This window comes from Stenella coeruleoalba (assembly GCF_951394435.1).
Source record: "Stenella coeruleoalba genome assembly, chromosome: 4".
NCBI lineage: Eukaryota > Metazoa > Chordata > Mammalia > Artiodactyla > Delphinidae > Stenella > Stenella coeruleoalba.
The window spans coordinates 25,859,014-25,879,322 of record NC_137149.1 but is presented as its reverse complement, the minus strand read 5'-3'; the positions used below and the strand labels follow the sequence as shown (position 1 = coordinate 25,879,322).

Here is a 20,309-nt window from a genome sequence, read left to right as displayed (position 1 = left end):
AGAATAGAGAGCCCACTAATAAACCCATGCACTTATGGCCAGTTAATCTATAACGAAACATTGCAAGAATGTTTTGCAAGAATATTGCAAGAATATACAATGGGGAAAGGACAGTCTCTTCAATAAGTGGTGCTTGGAAAACTGCACAGCTGCATGTAAAATAATGCAATTAGAATATTTTCTCACACCATATACAAAAACTCAAAATGGACTAGAGACCTAAATCTAAGACTGGAAACCATGAAACCTCCTAGAAGAAAACATAGGCAGAACACTCTTTGACATAAATCATAGCAATATTTTTATGGATCTGTGTCCTAAGGCAAAGAAAACAAAAGCAAACATAAACAAATGAGACCTAATTAAACTTAAAAGCTTTTGCACAGCAAAGGGAACCATCAGCAGAAGGAAAGGACAATCTAGTAAATGGGAGAAAATATTTGCAAATGAAATGACCATCAAGGGGTCAGTATCCAAAATATATAAACAGGTCATACAACTAAATACCAAAAACCAACAACCCAATCAAAAAATGAACAGGAGATCTGAATAGAAATTTTTCCAAAGAAGGCATATAGATGGCTAACAGGCACATGAAAAAGATGCTTAGAATGGCTAATCATCAGAAATGCAAATCAAAACCACAATGAGTGACCACCTCACACCTGTCAGAATGGCTATCATCAAAAAGACCACAAATAAGAAATGTTGGTGAAGATATGGAGAAAATGGAACCCTAGTACACTGTTGGTGGGAATGTAAATTGGTATAGCCACTATGGAAAACAGTATGGAGTTTCCTCAAACAAGTAAAAAACAGAACTACCATATGATCTAGAAATTACATTCCTGGGTAATTTCAGAAGAAAATGAAGACATTAATTCAAAAAGATCATGCACCCTAACGTTCATTATTATTTATAATAATAACATGCAGGATTATTTATAATAGCTAAGATATGAAGCAGCTTAAGTGTTCATCAACAGATGAATGGATAAAGAAGCTGTGGTATATATAAAAACAATGGAATATTACTCAACCATAAAGAAGAATGATCTTTTGCCATTTGCAACAACATGGAAGGACCTGGAGGGTATTATGCTTAGTGAAATAAGTCAAACAAAGAAAGACAAATACTGTATGTTATCACTTATACATGGAATCTAAAATATGAAATGAGTGAATATAATAAAACAGAAGCAGACTTACAGATATAGAGAACAAGCTAGTGGTTACCAGTGGAGAGAGGGAAGGGGGGAGGAAGAAGATAGAGGCAGGGGATTAAGAAACTACTATGTATAAAATACATAAATAAGCTACAAGGATACATTGTAAAGCACAGAAAATATAGCCAAAATTTTATAACTTTAAATGGAGTATAAATCTATAAAACTATTGAATCACTATCTTCTATATCTGAAACTAACATCATAAATCAACTATACTTAAATAAAATTAAAAAGTGGGGTCAAAATTGTTGATGGGTCCAACCAGCAAACATTATTGACTCAACAGCAAGAGTATTTCTTATGTATCCCAGTTTGGAAAAGTTTGCTGGTCACATGTTGCACACTGCAGCCAGGCTTACACAGTATATTTTATGACCATATATGTCATCTAAGATGATTTGGGAGTAATTAAATAAAAAAAAAAAAGTAAACGGAAAACCAGTTGAGGCTGGATTACATGGTAGGAGAAGGTGTTGACTAATGCAACTGAAAATCCAAAGAGAGGCAGGCTTTGAGTTTGATAGATCTAGCACTCTAAGAAGGTTCTCAAGCCTCAGTGTCCTTCTGTCTCTCTGCCATGACCTCCATTGTCATGTTCCTTCTAATATTAATCCCTAGAATGGCTGACAATTGCAATGGAAGACACATGCCTATTTGTTCATAGCAAATGTAAGAGAGAGTGGCTTCCTGAAAGTCTTCCAGAATAGTGAAGAGGATCTTTTCTACAAACTCCCTGCAAATCACTGTAAGAATCTCAGGATTCTGAATGTTGTGCATGCCTGTCTCTGAGCCAAAAACTAAAAATGGGAGTGGGATTAGCTTTAGAACTACCAGGTCCACTTTCTAAGAGGCACTTAAGCTACATGGCTGAGATGCAGGTAACTAAATAATATTAGGATTCGCTGTGGAAGGTGAAGGAGGTAATGGATTCTAACTACTGAAGTGCGTGTCCACTATAACATCCCCCAAAAGAAAATGTTCCCATATTTTTAATATCAGTACAAGTATGAGGAAAAAATTATTAGTAAAAGGATACTTTCCAATACATAAATTGTTGTCAGAAGTTGTTGCCAAGCAATAGGATTTAGGAAGGTCAAAGATGTGCTTGTAAATGGAGATTTCCTGCCCTGCACACCTCAGTGGAACAATCAGAACTTCATTAGCTGTCCTTCAAGCTATGCCTCCTTTGCTGCCTTGTTCTTTGGGAGCCTGTCTGTTTTCTCTGAGCAGAGATTGCTCTCTAATGGCATGGCCCCGACACTTTCCAACTTTTTTGTTGTTGTTTGACTGTAGTATTTAAAACCAGATTTATTTTATTTTACTTGTTTTTGGTGTTTCAGTCTTTTATGTTTTCATTTCTTTTATTCCATCTTTCTTAACTTGCTATTTTTATTCTTATCAATTCAGCTCTAGTATTTTTTTTTCTTTTTAACATCTTTATTGGATATAATTGCTTTACAATGGTGTATTAGTTTCTGCTTTATAACAAAGTGAATCAGCTATATATATACATATATCCCCAGATCTCCTCCCTCTTGCGTCTCCCTCTCACTCTCCCTATCCAGGGGCAGGACAGGAGTAAAGACACAGATGTAGAGAATGGACTTGAGGCCGTAGGGAGTGGGAAGGATAAGCTGGGGCAAAGTAAGAGAGTGGCATGGACATATATACACCACCAGATGTAAAATAGATAGCTAGTGGGAAGCAGCTGCATAGCACAGGGAGATCAGCTTGGTGCTTTGTGACTTTCAAACTTTTAAATGACTAAGTCATTTGAACCAGAAAGCATGATGTTGCTGTCAGCTGAGCTCAAAATTTGCCCCACCAAAAAGTACTCCCTTGGCCTTATGTAGCAGGAGTACTTTGTGCTCTTCAAATTTTTGACACTGACCTAGTGCTTATTAGACAAGAACTTTCTCCCGCTTCCTATAAATTTTGGCCATAATCAAATGGACATTGGTTTCCAAATCATTCAATAATTTTAATAAATTTTTTCATTCGTCTGTTCTGCTACAATGAAATAGTTGAAGAACTAAGAACCTCCATATTATTAAAGACTAACTTTAAAAAATTGTTCTAATGGGCAGGAAGGTGTTAAGTTCTGAAGAATTTAAGAATAAATACAATAAATTTATTTACCCTATAGAAAATTTCTATTTTAAAGCAGTTTTATTGCTCTTAGAACATAATTGTAAAGTTCAAACATCGTTGATCAAGACCAATTCAATTACATTGCTTCTTATACATATCACTCTTATAACATATTGTCACATTAAACAAAGCAGAAAACCCTCAAGTTAAACAACTGTATTGTCTACCCAACTTTATTTTTGAATACCAATGCAATGCCTTTTCCTAATCTCTACTAATTGTTTCTCTTTCTTGTTTATAACCAACAACGTTAGCATGAACTAATAAATAAATATACAAAGGGTAGGGCTCCCTTCACTTAATCACTTGAATCATATCCAATTCTAGTAATGAAATGTCCCACTTAGGGAAAAAAAATGTCTCAAGTGGATTTATATTAGATCTCCATTGGTATTAGTTTATGGTGAAGGCTACATAGAAAAGAGGTGCAAAAACGCAATGGCGCCAATGGAGATAGTTTATTTCTCTCTTACGTGTAAAAGTCCAGGAAGGGTAGTTGGACCTTATGACGTCACCCAGAGATGCTGGTGAGTAGGGCTTGCTCTACCATCCTCCAGGGCATTGTCCTCGTCTGCACATTGAAGTCTGATTGCCATTATGTCCAGTTCCCCCAGTGGGAAGAGAGGAGGTACAAAGTAGCACTCATGGTGTGGTAAGACCCAGCCTGGAGGTGGCACAGTGCCTTCTGCTAGCATTCCACTGGTGAGAACTCAGTCACATGTTTCCTCTGGCTGGTGAGAAAGAGTAGCTCTGAGTGACCAACTATGGTTTTAACTCTTTTTTCCTATGGAAGGAGAACAGAACAGATTCTAGGGGGTCAATGGTCTCTAACACTCTTTATAAACATTGATATTTTGCATTTATTTTGTCATATATCTGAATGTGAGAAATAAGACCTTGGATTTTGTAAGTTTGAAAGAGAAAAATGAATTTAATATCGGATTATTTTTGTTAACTTATTGATCATTTCTTTTTAGCTGTGATAGTATTCTTTGATGAATGTGAGTTCTGAGGAAGAAAACTACTAGTATTTATTGAGAACTCACTCAAAATTTCCTTTAAGTTTAAAAATGGAAGCACTCTTAGTTTATAAGCAGAGCTGAATGAATAAGTTGTCTAACTACTCAAAATACACCCACTGCTACTCCTGTCATGAGTGTGGATCTAGTCAGGTGTGGTGATAGCTTCAAGGCAAATACTTTGGAGGCACAAACCGTTTCAATTTCCCTGTTTCTCCCAACTCACTGCTTTATAATCCCTGTTCCTCAGATATAATTTAGTTTAGAAATGTATTTATTTAATTTTTTAAGCATTTTTAAAATTAATTTTTATTGGCGTATAGCTGATTTACAATGTTGTGTTAGTTTCTGCTGTACAGCAAAGTGAATCAGTTATACACATACATATCTCCACTCTTTTTTAGATTCTATTTCCATATATGTCATTACAGAGTATTGAGTAGAATTCCCTGTGCTATACAGTAGGGTCTTACTAGTTATCTATTTTATATATAGTAGTGTGCATATGTCAATCCCAATCTCCCAATTTATCCCTCCCCTCCTTTCCCCCCTGGTAACCATAAGTTTGTTTTCTACATTTGTGACTCTATTTCTGTTTTGTAAATAGGTTCATTTGTACCATTTTTTTAGATTCCACATATAATATGATATGATATTTGTCTTTTTCTGTCTGACTTACTTCACTCAGTATGACAATCTCTAGGTCCATCCATGTCACTGCAAATGGCATTATTTCATTCTCTTTTATGGCTGAATAATATCCATTGTATATATGTACCACATCTCCTTTATCCATTCCTCTGATGATGGACATTTAGGTTGCTTCCATGTCCTGGTTACTGTAAATAGTGCTGCGATGAACATTGGGGTGCATGTATCTTTTCGAATTATGGTTTTCCCCAGGTATATGCCCAGTAGTGGGATTGCTGGGTCATATGGTAGTTCTATTTTTAGATTTAAGGAACCTCCATATTGTTCTCCATAGCGGCGTGTATCAATTTACATTTTCACCAACAGTGCAAGAGTGTTTCTTTTTCTCCAGCATTTATTGTTTGTAGATTTTTTTTTTTTTTTTTGTGGTACGCGGGCCTCTCACTGTTGTGGCCTCTCCCATTGCGGAGCACAGGCTGTGGACACGCAGGCTCAGCGGCCACGGCTCACGGGTCTAGCCGCTCTGCGGCACGTGGGATCTTCCCGGACCGGGGCATGAACCCGTGTCCCCTGCATCGGCAGGCAGACTCTCAGCCACTGCGCCACCAGGGAAGCCCATGTTTGTAGATTTTTTGATGATGGCCATTCTGACTAGTGTGAGGTGATACCTCATTATAGTTTTGATTTGCATTTCTCTAATAATTAATGATGTTGAGTGATGTTTAGTGATGTTCAATTTCCCTGTTTCTCCCAGCTCACTGCTTTATAATTCCCTGTTCCCCAGATATAATTTGGTTTAGAAATTTCAATTATTACATCTGTGAAAAACTGGATTTTATTGCATTTTTAGTTCAAAAGTAGACTAGAGCAAATGCTTTTCTACCATAAAAAGGTGAAATCGAGAAAAAGGATAAAATAATAAGCAAAATATATTGAATGGACAATTCTGAAGAAGCATTTCATTTGAATTAAAATTTGATTGGGAGAACAGATATGTGTGTAGAGGAGGGGGTTGGGAGAGTCAGGGAGGATAACCCCCAGATCCCTGGGCCCGTAAGAATAGATATCCTTCTAAGCAACAGTGAATTGAGGTTCAAACACCATTCTCGTTAGCTGGAACCCTTTTAAACCTAGAACAAAACTATGTAAAATTAGAAGGAAGAGTGATAGGGATTCTAGCATAGAATTTCTAGAATTCTGTAGCTCCAGAAATCATCTAAGGGAATATACTGGACCTCTATCAGCAACTCTGCTTTTATATATTTAGCTTGAAGATGTGCAAAAATTAAACACACATACACTATATTTTTTTTAAATAATCTTTTACCTCACTGTACTTTGCTAATATCACTTCATTGACAAAATAGTTTACCTTATTACAAAATACTAGGAAACAGTTCTTATCTTTGCAGTTTAGAAGGTTAGGGACTTCCCTGGTGGCGCAGTGGTTGAGAGTCAGTCTGCCGATGCAGGGGACACGGGTTCGTGCCCCGGTCCGGGAAGATCCCACATGCCGCCGAGCGGCTGGGCCCGTGAGCCATGGCCACTGAGCCTGCGCGTCCGGAGCCTGTGCTCCGTAGCGGGAGGGGCCACAACAGTGAGAGGCCCGCGTACTGCCAAAAAAAAAAAAAAAAAATGAAGGTTAATAATGATTAAAATAAAAGTTAGTGAACTACCTTTCCAAGTTACTCAGTATCATCCTTTGGCATAACATTGGCGAATCACAACAAGGAAAGGGATCTGCAGTTAGGCACTACCACTGGTGAAATGTTCTCCTTTACATTTCACATACTTCCTATACTGTGAATCTACTTCTTTCTGTTATAACTACAGCACAGAGAGTGATCAATTTGGCAGTTTTCACCTTTGTAATGAACCATCTACGTACCAAGCCATTGTTATTAAGCTGCTCAGCTTTGCTCAGGCTGAACATTTTCCTTCTGTTGAGAGATGTTCTTTTGGCCCGCTCATTTGAACTACGTATATGAGCAGTGTGAAGTCTATAAGAACCCACAGTATCTTAACTGCACATATTTCTTTTAATAATCTTTTTAGAAGAAAACCATGTTACAGCTTCTTTGGACTGAGTCCCTGGCAAAAGGGCAAGAGGGAAGTTTTTCCTGGTCTGGCATGAATTTTGAAAATTCAGGATCTTCCTGACTGGAGACCCATATTGTTTGCCCAAGGACGTGCCCATAGCCAAGTTTCAGGTTCTGCGGGGAACACCTATGTCTTGGTTGTACTCCAAGATGTTCTAGAAACCTTGGGAAACGCAGCTAGTCCTAAGCAAAGTTTCAAACTGAGAATTGTCTGACAATTTTCCATTTCCCACTTATTTTTTTCACTCCTCCATCATACTTTATACCCAGAAACCCCAGGCTCTCATCATAGTTCTCATTTATCCCCACTTGTACTATGTCAACCTGTTGGAGGCTAGTTTTAATTATTATATTGGAAAAGGAGCGACAAAAGATAGCTAATTTTAATGACTGCATCATTTGCTATCACATATTCTAAAGGCAAACGTGATGAGCACAGATCTATTGCTTCACTCAAAATAATCGAAGTTAGAGGTTAGATTTCAGACAGAAGTACAAGCTGGTGAAGACACATCCTAGAGAGAGAGTCCTTTGCCTTATCTTTTAAGCCCAACCACATGGGCTCTGACTTCATCTAAGCATGCGTTTGGATCTGCTCGGAAAGCGAAGTAACTTACTTAAGGTGGGGCTGGTATTTCATGTTATCACTATGTTAATCTAATTCAAGCAAATTGCAGGGATGCAGGAACCCTATTAATCTCTGAAACATCCTCCTGAAGCTCTAGCGAGAGAAAGGATCCTGTTGTTCAAGAGAAAGGGTTCTGTTCTTTCGGTAAGTCTGTGAGAATACTGAATTTGGATCATGTTGAAATAGGCAGTTGCCAAAGTGGCCAAAACAATTACTTATTTATGGCTTTCTTTTTAAGATGTATATTTAGGCAAGTGTCTGATTCTAAGGTACACATTCAGGTACCACGCTGGGCATAGGGGAATGTGATAGATGCCTCCTTGGGAAGAAAATGGAAGGGTGTTTCACAGATTAAATTCAGAAACAACCAACAAAAAGGCTTAGGGAGACATGGCTTGTCCAAGGAAAAGTGATTTATTAAAAAAGTGATTTCATAAAACTGGACACCAAATCACTAAGGGGAGGTTTACATAAAATAGTAGATATTGTCAGTATCTGTAAGATAGAAGTTTGGTAAGATAGGACATATAATGTGATACAAAGACATGTAAAACTGACTATAATCAAATCTAAACTGTGAAGTTCTCACGGGTGGCTTCTAAAAGGGTATTCACTGAAGTTACATGAGTTGGGAAGTCTCACTGTAAGAAGTTATGTGATGGATAACAGGTTATTGATATATGAGAGAGAGTACTATGTTTTAAAAAATGCCACAGTGCCATCTGACGATTCAAGTCGTCTGAGACTCTGTGTTAACTCTTGTCACTATTTACCTTTTTGAGTTGTGAGAATTCCAAGACAATGAGGTATAATGGAAAGGACATGGAAATTGGAACTGGGAGGCCTTTACATCATAAGCTGTTTAGTCTCTCCGAATCAGGGACAGGACTAGAGTGTGTAAGAGCCTTTCAGTTGTATAATTCTGTGATTTTGTGAATATGATGTACATGAAAGCACTGCCAAGATATGCTGGCATAAAGTCATAGAATTTTAAAGGAGCGTTTTATCACGTTATGGTGAGTGGGTAAATTTTAAAATGTACTTTATTTGTGAGTTTATTCTCAACAAGTTTCTAGTAATGATTAGATATTTCTCCTGATACTTTGTCTATCCTTTGTCAAAAGAAAACCATATATGTGTTGCTACAGAGCTAAAAAAAAAAAAAAAAAAAAAGAAGTGGTGAATGGATAATTGGGGCAGTCTGAGTCTTAACCCCATTCTGAGATTTGAGTTGCCTGCCAGGGACCTAAATCTCTGACATCAGAGAGAGTAACATCTTCGTCTGTGTGAGCATAATAAGTTCCGTGTCAGAGTCTTAGGGAACGTGAACAAACACAGAGATACCGTCCACTTCATTTTTCTGTGTAGAGATGCCCATCCAGTTGGGCCTCATCTGGCTTGCCCTTACTAGGGTAGGGAGAGCTTTCAGGCTGGAGGGCGCGAGCATCCCAAGAGGACCGCTGCAGCCCACAGGATGGAAGTGGGTGGAGGGGAAGATGGCTGTCTCCAGAGCAAACCCTGCCTCCCCTTTAGCAGATTAGGACAACAGATGCTTATTAGCAACAACAGGAAGAACTGGCAGACACCTTGGGGATGAAGTACAATAACTTCCACATGCTTCACATCATTCCAAGAACATCGCTTTTAAAAACACTGTTGAGGTTTTACTTTTTTTTTGGTTTAGAATTTGTTTTTAGTTTTTATTAGAGTATAGTTGCTTTACAATGTTGTGTTAGTTTCTACTGTAGAGCAAAGTGAATCAGCTCTACGTATACATATATCCCCTCTTTTTTGGGTTTCCTTCCCATTTAGGTCACCACAGAGCATTGAGTAGAGTTCCCTGTGCTGTACAGTAGGTTCTCATTAGTTATCTATTTTATACATGGTATCAATAGTGTATATGTGTCAGGCCCAGTCTCCCAATTCATGCCCCCCCTTCCCCCTTGGTATCGTGCATTTGTTCTCTACATCTGTGTCTCTATTTCTGCTTTGTAAATAAGATCATCTATACCAGTTTTAACACTGTTGAGTTTTGAAAGAACTCTTTTTGGATGTACTTTAAGATAATTTTTAGTCAATGTATTATAGCTTAATGGATAAGAGTTCAACTCTGATTTGGAATCAGACTCCTTGGCCTCAAAACGCACTTTACCATTTACTTTGAGCAAATGATTTAACCTTCTTGTGTGTCAGTTTCCTTATTGGTAAAATGCTGATAAAAAGGATATATACCTTATAGGATGGCGGAGAGGATAAAAGGAGTACTTAGCAAGTGCTTATCAGTAGAATGACCGATATTTATTAGTTATTATTATTTTTATGTAAAACAAACAGATTTCTGTAACTAAAACCTCAGGCAGCTGATAAATGTGTTAAGTCCAAACTCCACTAGCATTTCATTTTCTTTTATTTCTTTTATAGTCAAGGTCAGATGTACTATTCCAGAAATCTTTCAAGCTTCTAATTATTCTCAGGGCCATCCACCGTTGTGCCTGTCATTCAATTTTTTTTGGTAATTCCCCATTTTCTCTCTTACTAGCTTTAAACAAACTTGTAAAATGTGTGAAACCAGTAGACACTAACCCTAACCCCATTATCTCATACTCTGAATTATTAGCTTTAAGCGTTTTTCCTTGCCTATCTTGTTCTTTATTAAGCATCCCACCCAGGGAGGGATAAATTAGGAGACTGGGATTGACATATGCAGACTGCTATATATAAAATAGATAATAAGAACCTACTGTTTAGCACAGGGAACTCTACTCAATACTCTGTAAATGACTTATATGGGAAAAGAATCTAAAAGAGAGGGATATATGTATATGTATAACTAATTCACTTTGCTGTACACCTGAAACTAACACAACATTGTAAATCAACTATACTCCAATAAAAATTAATTGAAAAAAAACAAAAGGTTGAGAGTTACAAAAAAAAAAGCATCCCACCCAAGAGCCTTCTAATGATATGGTATGAACCTTTCATTTTATTCTCTCAGTTATTATAAAAATTTAGATGGTAAGTATCTCTTAGAAATATGGAACTATAGGACACGCTCGTCTCCTCCGCTGCCACCTGCTGCGGCCAGCGTCCACGCTGCACACAGCACGGCTGGCAAAGCCCACAGGCTAAGTGCTGAGGAGAAGTACCAGCTGCTGTCAGACCTGCGGGCCGTGGGGTGGAACGAGCCGGAAGGCCAGGATGTCACCTTCCAGCAGTTCCATTTCAAAGACTTCCGTAGGGCTATTGGCTTCGTGATGAGAGTGGCCCTGCAGGCTGAGAAACTGGACCACCATCCTGAATGGTTTAACGTTTACGACAAGGCCCACATCACCCTGAGCACTCATGCGTGTGCGGGCCTTTCAGAACTGGACATAAATCTGGCCAGCTTCATCGAGCAGGTAGCAGTGTCCGTGACATAGACCCTGCCCTTCCTCTCTGAGTTCTTCAGGGGAAAGGGGGGACTGAACTGGGGATCCAGAGAGGGAACTGGGGAGCCCCGAAATGTTGCTGCAGTCAAAACTGACAAGTCAATCCTGTTGCCTCCGTTTAAAGGCAAGTCTCTGCCATCGAAAAAGGCCAGCATCACCGCCAACACCAGAACTTAGACCACTTTTCCCCACACCACTCTCTTCCTCCTTGGGGCTCTTTTACGTGTACACTGATTTGAATCAGTTCTTCTCTTGCTTTACAACTTTCCAGCGACAGCAACGATTTCTTTCCAGGTGGTGTCTTGCTCCCTTCCTGATTCATTTCCCAAGAAGCTGTGATGGAAAAGTGTGTCTAAGATAAAGTCTGATCTTAGAAGCCAGAACCTTAAAGTCATCCTCATCCTATGTGACAGACATGCATGTGCTATTATGCCTCCAATAAAAACACTGTTTCACTTGGAAAAAAAGAAATATGGAAGTATAAAGTTCAAAATTTCCACTCCTTTATTCTGCTCCCACATCTGCCTGTGCCTCAGTTCTCTCCATCTCCAGGAGATGATCAATAAAATAGATGATCGATGAAAGCCCCCCAAGAATTGATACTGTCTTACAAAGTCCCACAAATATCTTCTAGCTGGTGCTGTTATAAGATAGACTTCAGATTCTGTGGTTTTGCACATTTCTCTTCTTAATGCACAACCTGTCTTCTGCTCCTATTCTTGCAAACAGTTCTTAGAAAGCAGTGAGTAGAAAGCTCTCACTGGTGTTAACAAGTGAGAAATGACAACTTTCTAGTGTTATCTCTCCTAGTAGATACAACGTTAGCCTAAAGTAATTCATGATGATCTCAACATGATGGTGGGCAGAGGAAATGACCGGTATGGATGCTGGCAGCTTCTCAGGACCATATCAGTGATTATATGCAGGCGCTACTTATTCTATCAATGATGTCTCTAAGCAAATTATCTCTGAAGATAAAACACGTTCCTTGTTTAGGTCAGTTCTGCCTGAGACGATATTTTGCACAAGCTTTACAAAGGACCCTGTTAAGACAAGCTAGTTTTACCTGCAATAGCTTTTCACTGTAATTAACTTTTATGGGTGACATTGGGAACATATACTATGTGTTGATAAACGCAACGAATCACTTTTTATCATTTTAAAATCACTTCCACTTTTACAAAAGCTCCTACAAAGCCACAGTACCTGGAATTTTACTTCTCTTTCACCTAGAACATCTTTCTAACAGTTAAAAAGTTACCTGGAAGGGGCAAAAAAAAAGAAATGGAATGAGAAATATCACTCTTCTGTTCTTCAGAAAGAAGAATAATAAGCATTTCTAGAGTGCCTGTCACTCTCCAGGAAGTATGTTTGGCACTAGAGATATATATGCATTTCAATCAGATTTTCCTTGTTGTCAAGTATTTTATAATTTTTAAGAGAAACTTAGAAAAATATAAAAGGATACAATCATATGTTAAAAGTACATGTAATTTAAAAAAACACATATAATCATGTAAGAATGCAAGTGTGCTCAAGATACTATGAGTTCAAATGAGGGACATTTAATTCAGACTGTAGATACCTGAAAAGTTTTTCAGAGCAGGTGACTTTCACTGAGCATATGTGTGTGTGTGTGTGTGTGTGTGTGTGTGTGTGTGTGTGTGTGTAAAATTACCTAGATACAAAAAGTGGGATCTCATTCCAGGAAAACAGAACATAAGCATTGTCCATGAGAAAATAATTAGGCCCAATGGGTCCAGTATCCCATTAGTTGCTCTAACATGGGTTGGAAGATAAAGGTAGCAGAACGGAGACCAAAGACTCCTTAGGTGTCCATGAAGCCATGGGTTGACCATAAAACAGTGTAAGATGAATGAGTAGTGTCAGGAACCCTTCTTACTGTCATTGCTGCTCACTGATCCCACTTCTGCCTGTGCCTCACTTCTCTCCATCTCCAGGAGACTGACAGTCTCCACTACTCTACGCAAATGCCATCCCTGCTAAAATGTCCCCATTTAGCACCATCAGTGACATTTTGGAATTATCTCAAGCTATGAAAAGAACCAGAATCAACTTACTCCCCCCAGTTATTATCATGTCGCTTCCATTCTCTGCTATGTACATTCTTTATAAATACAACGTTCTTTCCTGTCGTGTTGGAAATGTGAGCCCACTGTGACTAAGGTCATATTTAATACAGACCCAACATTTTGTTGGCACTCCCTAAATGTTAAATAGCAATGAGAGGAGATGAAGTAGTACAAGAACAAGAAAGTGATTAAAATAGATCCCAGTCGATTCCAGCCGCATTAGAAACATAAGGGGAAAAAGTGAACACTTATTATCAAACTATAAAACCGAAAATATGTCTAGGAAAGTGTGGGCTATTTAAAATCATTAGATAGTTTTGAACTGAAATCCCTTAAAACTATACAACAAAAAAGTATTTTCCAGATGTCCCTTATACCGATATGGAGAACGTAAAATATACTTCCCTTACAATTTGGATTTTTAAACATTTATTTATAATCATATTAAAATGTGAAGTTTTACTCATTGTTTTAGATATTTAGTCAGGTGAATATCTGACTAATGAATAACACATGGTACAGGAAAAATATATATACATTTTAATTTTAGGTCTTCTGAAGCCCATTGTTCATTTCAGGCTGCCTTACTGAGAGTCCTTGCACCAAACGCCTCTGGTTGCATTCCATTCAAGACAAAGGCATATTTTAGGGATGTACCTCTCACAAAGAGGTATTGATGGACCAGGAATCAGAGTTTGGACAAATGAACATTTCATTATAACACAGCCTAATTGTTAAAGCTCTTCTTATTGAAAAGAATAAAAATTTCATTAGTCATCACAGTAGCTCAGCATGAACTCCTCCTCTTTTTCCCCACAATGCACAGTAAGAATGGCAGTTTTAAGCTTATCATTGAACATTTTGGAAATGTTGATTCTTCCTTCCTTTTGCTCTAAATACGCTAAGAAGTATTTTAGTAACAATTATGAAAAAAATTGGTAATAATTTTAAGCTAAACTTTATACGTGGAATTGTGAAAAAAAATATCAGCGATCACAAGAAAATGCAATTTAAGAGCTGCCTGGAAGGCCTGCTTTTTTCATTTTAGGGCCCTGGCATCGTTTTATGGGATAATAAGGATTCCTAGGACCACCCGAAAACTCAAATAAGATGAAGACATAAGTACTTTAGAAACTATAAAGGTTTTATAGAGCTAAGGGAATAAAATTTGCATTGGTAATTCTTATCTCTATACAGCTTTTAAGTTTAGTATCTTTTCAGCTTCTCCAGGAAAGATATCTATTGATCACTGCCCTAAGTGTAAAAACTGAAACAGGGAAGGACCAAGATACAGTGAAGATCACTAATCTGGCACTCAGAATTCCTGTTATTAATTAGATGATAATGTTGAGTATGTCATGTAAACAGCTGACAGCTTAGTGTGTCCCAGTGGTGAAAATGCGGTGGGTAGACTAGATGAAGAACACAAATGCATGGCAACCAATAGCCCTCACACCTGAGTGTGCATTGCTAATTGATCATAGAAGTGGTCTGGCTAAGACAGTGTGGTCTCAGAATCTTTGTTGACAGTACGCCAATCAAAGCTGGCTCTCCAGGAGCTAGACAGTCTCTAAGAGTTTCCTTTTCCAGGTCTAAGAACCTATCGTTGTCACCTGTGAATGTAGATCAATCGTATTATCCATTCTCACCTTTATTGCTGCTCCGCCCTCATCTCCTACCTCTCTCTCTCACTCTGCCTGTGCCAGCCACACTGGAGGTGTGTCTTTGTCTCACAAACTTTGCAATGACTATACCCTCTGCCTTCAATACTCTACTCCCACGTGTCCACGTGCTCACTCTGTTATCTTCCCCAAGTCTTCACTAATCTCAGCCTTTCAATGGTGTTCACAGGAGTTGGCAAACTATAAGCCATGGGCTGAATCTGGCCCCCTGTCTGTGTTTGTATGGCCCACAAAGTAAGAATGGCATTTACATTTTCAGTTGAGAAATACATAAGTCAGAAGAATTATATTCTGTGGCACATGGAAATTACATGAAATTCAAATTTCGGTGTTCATAAATAAAGTTTTATTGAGACACAGGCTGCGTTTGTGCTAAAATGGTCGAGTTGAATGGTTATGGCAGAGACCACATGGTCCACAAAGTGTAAAGTATTTACTATCTGGTCATTTACAGAATAAGTTTGCCTACCCCTAGGATACACTTAACATTTTGTTAATTACTGGAAGTACTCACCGGCAATCCTGATGCCCTCTCTTTCCCTCTCAATTTTTAAAAATAACATTTATCACATTGTACCCTACACTGTCCTTGTATATTATGTATACTGTCTCTCCATAAGAGCACAAATTCCATGAAGTCAGAGGATTTTGTCCACTATATTATCTGATATATTCCCAGTGCCCTGAACAGTATCTGGTACATAGTAAATATTCAATAAATATAATTCTGGAACGAATGAATTATATGGAAGATACCTGCATTACATAGAAATATATTAGATGGAGTTGTCACAGGAGACTTCAGGAGAAGATGATATTTTAGTGTTAAAGGGTACAAAAGACTTAGGGAACATTTTTCCTAGAAAGGGGTACTGGATGAAAGAACATGTGTGTAGGGTAGCCTAGATGTAATGCAGATCCCGGGAGGTAGAGAGGAGGTGGAAAGTAGGCTGAGCCCAGGTTATGGAAGACTTGGAATGTCTGATTAAGATGCTTGGGTATAATCTTATAAAAAATAGATATTTCAGGAAGATCTGTCTGATAATGATATGATATATACAGTATGAGTTGGAGCGGGTAAATTCATGTGAGAATTGTAATAGCCTGGGTTCAGGCTTCTAAGACTGGACAGTGGCAGATGAAGTGAAAGAGAAAGGACACAGGGAGAAAGGAAGGAGTAACCAATGGTACTTCATTATTGTGACCTTTGGTGAAAAAATGTTTTTGTCAAAAATTGAAAGGCAGCAGAAAAGAGAAAGCATTAAAAAATAAAAACCAGTCTGCTTCAGTTCTTTGTAGTTTATCGGATACATATGCATACAGTTCCCAGTTTAAGACTTCTGTAGATTTTTTGCCTCAGAGAAGGCATATATGATGATAAACCTGACAATATAAACTAAACCAATTAGATTTTAGTAGAGTTAGATTAGTTGAACTACTTCAGAATGAAGTCAGAATGGGTTTCACTCAGGTAGCTTAGTGAAAAGCATCAGGGCACACCAAAGCACATAGTTTTAGATGCTGAACTTTCACTGGGGAGGTGGCCTGATTTACCTTTAGTTGTGCCATTTGTGTTAAACAGATAAAAATCCAAATATACATGATAGTGCCTAGATTTTTTTTGTAAAAGTAATAGCATGACATAATTCTAAGTGAAAGACAAGAAAATATCACATACAATTTGATTCAGTTTATGTAAAATTTTATATATACTTTAGATGGAATTTTAGGCTGTATTCTCTTCTCCATATTTTCTGTATTATTTGAGCTTTTTTATCTGCAATGACTATATTATTATTTTTTACAATCACAAAAGAGCTATTTTTATATTAAACTATTAAAAATGACAGGTTGGATGTATAGCAAAAACCTGCATAGATTTGTTTAGATATTAAGAACAGATTCATGCTACAAACTATTTATTTGCTATGAAGAGAATTAGGAAGTATTTAGCAAAGTTTGAGATAATAATTAATGTTCAAATAAGCTGACTGTCAAGTACATTTGAAATGTTTTTAGTCTAGTAAGAACAGGCAATTGACTGATTAAACTAAGATTATGAATTTTGGAAACTAGACCTCGGTCCAACAGCAAAGAATCACTTGTTGCTTGAGTCATCTTTAAAATGGATTATGGTAATCTTTCCTTAAAGGGTTATTTAAAAGAATTAATATAAAGGATATAAAACACCTGTCTAGTGAGTAGCTGTTCCAAAAATGATAGCTATTATTATTAAGAATTGGATAAGTAATAAATAAAATAAATCAGAGTTTGAGAGTCAAGCTACATTTACTTAATCCTTTACTTAATTTGTTCCACTTAATGCCATGAAGTCCTGTGCTAAGTACAGGTGAATACATGTACTATCAAGGGCCTGCCCTGTCTTTAAGATATAAACAATACGTTTAATAAGGTGTTACAGATGCTATGACTCAAGTTCCTATACGACAGAGAATTTAAATCAGGCCACCTCCCCGGTGAAAGTTCAGCATCTAAAACTATGTGCTTTGGTGTGCCCTGATGCTTTTCACTAAAAATATATGTAACAGCACTTCTATTTGGAAGCTGTTCTTTTATTCATCCATTCATTGAACAGTTATATATTGAGCATCTTCCATTTTCAAACATTCTTCTTGTAGCTGGCCCTATACCAACAAAGACAAACAAGATTTCTTCTCCCACAGAAGTTTCAATCTAATGACGGCAGAAAAATAAACTAGGAAAAAAACAGAGAAGATAAATTCAGTCAATACTATAAAGAAAATCAAACACGGTGGTATGATGGACTAGGCTAATTTAGCTTAGTTAAGTAAGGCTTTTCTGAGCAAGGAGTATCTGACCTGAAACCTGAATGATGAAGCTCCTGTCATTGTAGAGAGAGAAAATTTGACAGGAGGGAATTCCAGACTCAGGAAATAGCTAGTACAAATCACCTAAGGCGGGACCAAACTTAACCAGTTCAATAAACAGAACTGTTTAAAACTATGGTTGAAGAAACAGGAGAAAGAGAAGGAAGCTGTGAGGTCAGAGAAGTGTTCTCAACTATAAGCTTGAATATGAACTCCCCTATGTAGCAGAAAGTTACAAAGAATCCTGACATTTCAAAATCAAGGATTTAATTCAATATTCTAGAACACTTGAGGTCATCTACTCTACCTAAGCGTGTAATTCATTTATTTATTCGATCAACAAGTATTTGGGGACTTCCCTGGTGGTGCAGTGGTTAAGAATCCGCCTGCCCAAAGGGAACGCTTCTGTCTCCAGTCTCCTGATGGCTTTTGGAAGAGGCCATATGCTGACCCTCCCAAGTTTCACAAGAAATGCAACACGTTAGTGTCCAGCTGATGCGTTTTGTTTATAACTTGTCAGATACAGGGATTTTCTCCAATTCGAGCTCCAGGGCAATCAAGACTGTGGAATCCGTAACCGACACCAAGGCAGACATAAATAAAAGGTACAGGTGTGTGAGCAGCAACCAGATCCGCATGCGCAACGTGACCATCGGGCTCCGTGACGCCACCCTCCAGGCCTACCTCTCCAACAACAGCTTCTGCAGGGAGGAGACGCGCTGTAAGACTGGCCCTTCCCGCCCACCCCAGCGGCGCCGCCCCAGTCCTCGCCCAAGAGACCCTCGGGGTCCAAGTACAACGTGAGCGTCACCAGCGGGACCTGCCTGCTGGCCAGCATGGGGCTGCAGCTGAACGTCACCTGCAGGACGAGGGACAACACAACGGTGACCAGAGAGTTCAGCATCAACCCCAACAAGACCACCTTTGGGGGGAGCTGCACAGCTCAGCTGGTGACCCTGGAGCTCCGCAGCAGGAACCAGCTCCTGGCGCTCCAGTTTGCGATTAACGCAAGTTGCAGCCGGGTTTTCCTGCACAGAGTTCAGCAGACGCTGACTCCGCCCGATGCCGGAGACCCCGCCTTCAAGGCCGCCCACCGCCCGCTGAGCGCGCTGCAGGCAGCCGCCGGGAACTCCTACGAGGGCAACGCTGAGGAGCGCGTGCAGGTCACCTAGACCTATTCAGGGTGTGGGTCGGCGTTCCGCGTGGACGGGGACAAGTTTGGGCCTGTGGAGGAGTGTCAGCTGCGTGAGAACAGCATGCTGATCCCCATCGCCGTGGGCGGCGCCCTAGCAGGGCTGGTCCTCAGCGTCCTCATCGCCTACCTTATTGGCCGGAAAAGGAGCCACGCGGGCTGCCAGACCGTCTAGCCGGCCGCCCCCACCCGCCTCGGATCAGCAGCAGCCGCAGGGCCTCGGGCCGGTTCCCTGGGCTTAGATTGTTGTTGAGGGAGGCACCCTTTCTTGCAAACTGGTTTTCACATCTGCTTTATCCAATGTGAAGTTCATCCGGCCACAGTTACTATTCACAAAAGAGCAACTATGGAAATGTCGGTGTTAATTTTGCTAACTGGATTAAATATTTTGCTAACTGGTTAAACATTAATATTTACCAAAGTAGGACTGGAAGGGGGTGGAGGGTAAGAGCTTTTCTAAATGGGCACTGGCTCCACTGTCATTTGGCTTTTTAAGATTCTGGTGTTTGATCGCTTCACTCTTTACTCAGGTGTAAGCCTTGCAAAGTGAGAGTCTCTGGCCTTAATGCTTTGATGGAGGCTGGTAGCTGTGAGCCTGACGCGCTGAAGAAATCAGTAGGAACGAGAATCGTAGAGCAAACAGTAGTACGAAGAAGATCTGAGAGGCTGGCCCCTCGAGCATCGGTACTCCAGGACGCCGGGTCCTCGGGCTTTCCACTCTCTGCCACTCGAGAGCTTGCACCTTTTAAAATAGAAAAACGGGCGTTGTTTTTATTTACTTTTTTGTAAAGTAGTTTTCCTTCTGTTGGAGGTTTGGGGTGATCCTTTGTCTGCACTGTGTACAATAATCGTTTCACTCTGATTCATCACTTGCAGCTGGGTGGCCTGTGTGCCGAGGAGCATCCCCTTCTGCGACGCGTTGCCCTAAGGATGCTGATAAAAAAGTCTTTTTGTTAAAAAAAAAAGAAAGAAAGAAATCCGCTTGCCAATGCAGGTGACACGGGTTCGAGCCCTGGTCGGGGAAGAAGTTGCCGCGGAGCAACTAAGCCCGTGTGCCACAACTACTGAGCCTGTGTTATAGAGCCCGCGAGCCACAGCTACTGAAGCCCTTGTGCCTAGAACCCATGCTCTGCAACAAGAGAAGCCACCGCAATCAGAAGCCTGCGCACTGCAAGGAAGAGTAGCCCCCACTTGCGGCAACAGAGAAAGCCCGCAGGCAGCAACGAAGACCCAATGCAGCCATAAATAAATAAATTTATTTATTTATATTTTTGCGGTACATGGG

General features: G+C 39.4%; 1 protein-coding gene and 1 pseudogene across 2 annotated transcripts; both read left to right on the top strand.

The window, feature by feature from the left end:
- Window positions 1-3,818: 3,818 nt before the first annotated feature.
- Window positions 3,819-11,199, top strand: LOC307186098 (pterin-4-alpha-carbinolamine dehydratase-like; the record flags this gene model as incomplete). The annotated part of the gene is made up of 2 exons (XM_079920779.1): window positions 3,819-3,907; window positions 10,776-11,199. The coding sequence occupies 2 exons, from the start codon at window positions 3,819-3,821 to the stop codon at window positions 11,197-11,199; spliced, it is 513 nt and encodes a 170-aa protein (XP_079776905.1).
- Window positions 11,200-11,281: 82 nt separating this feature from the next.
- On the top strand, window positions 11,282-19,426 carry LOC307186097 (lysosome-associated membrane glycoprotein 1-like; annotated as a pseudogene). The gene is made up of 2 exons: window positions 11,282-11,332; window positions 18,177-19,426. The product of its transcript is annotated as a lysosome-associated membrane glycoprotein 1-like (transcript).
- Window positions 19,427-20,309: the final 883 nt, after the last annotated feature.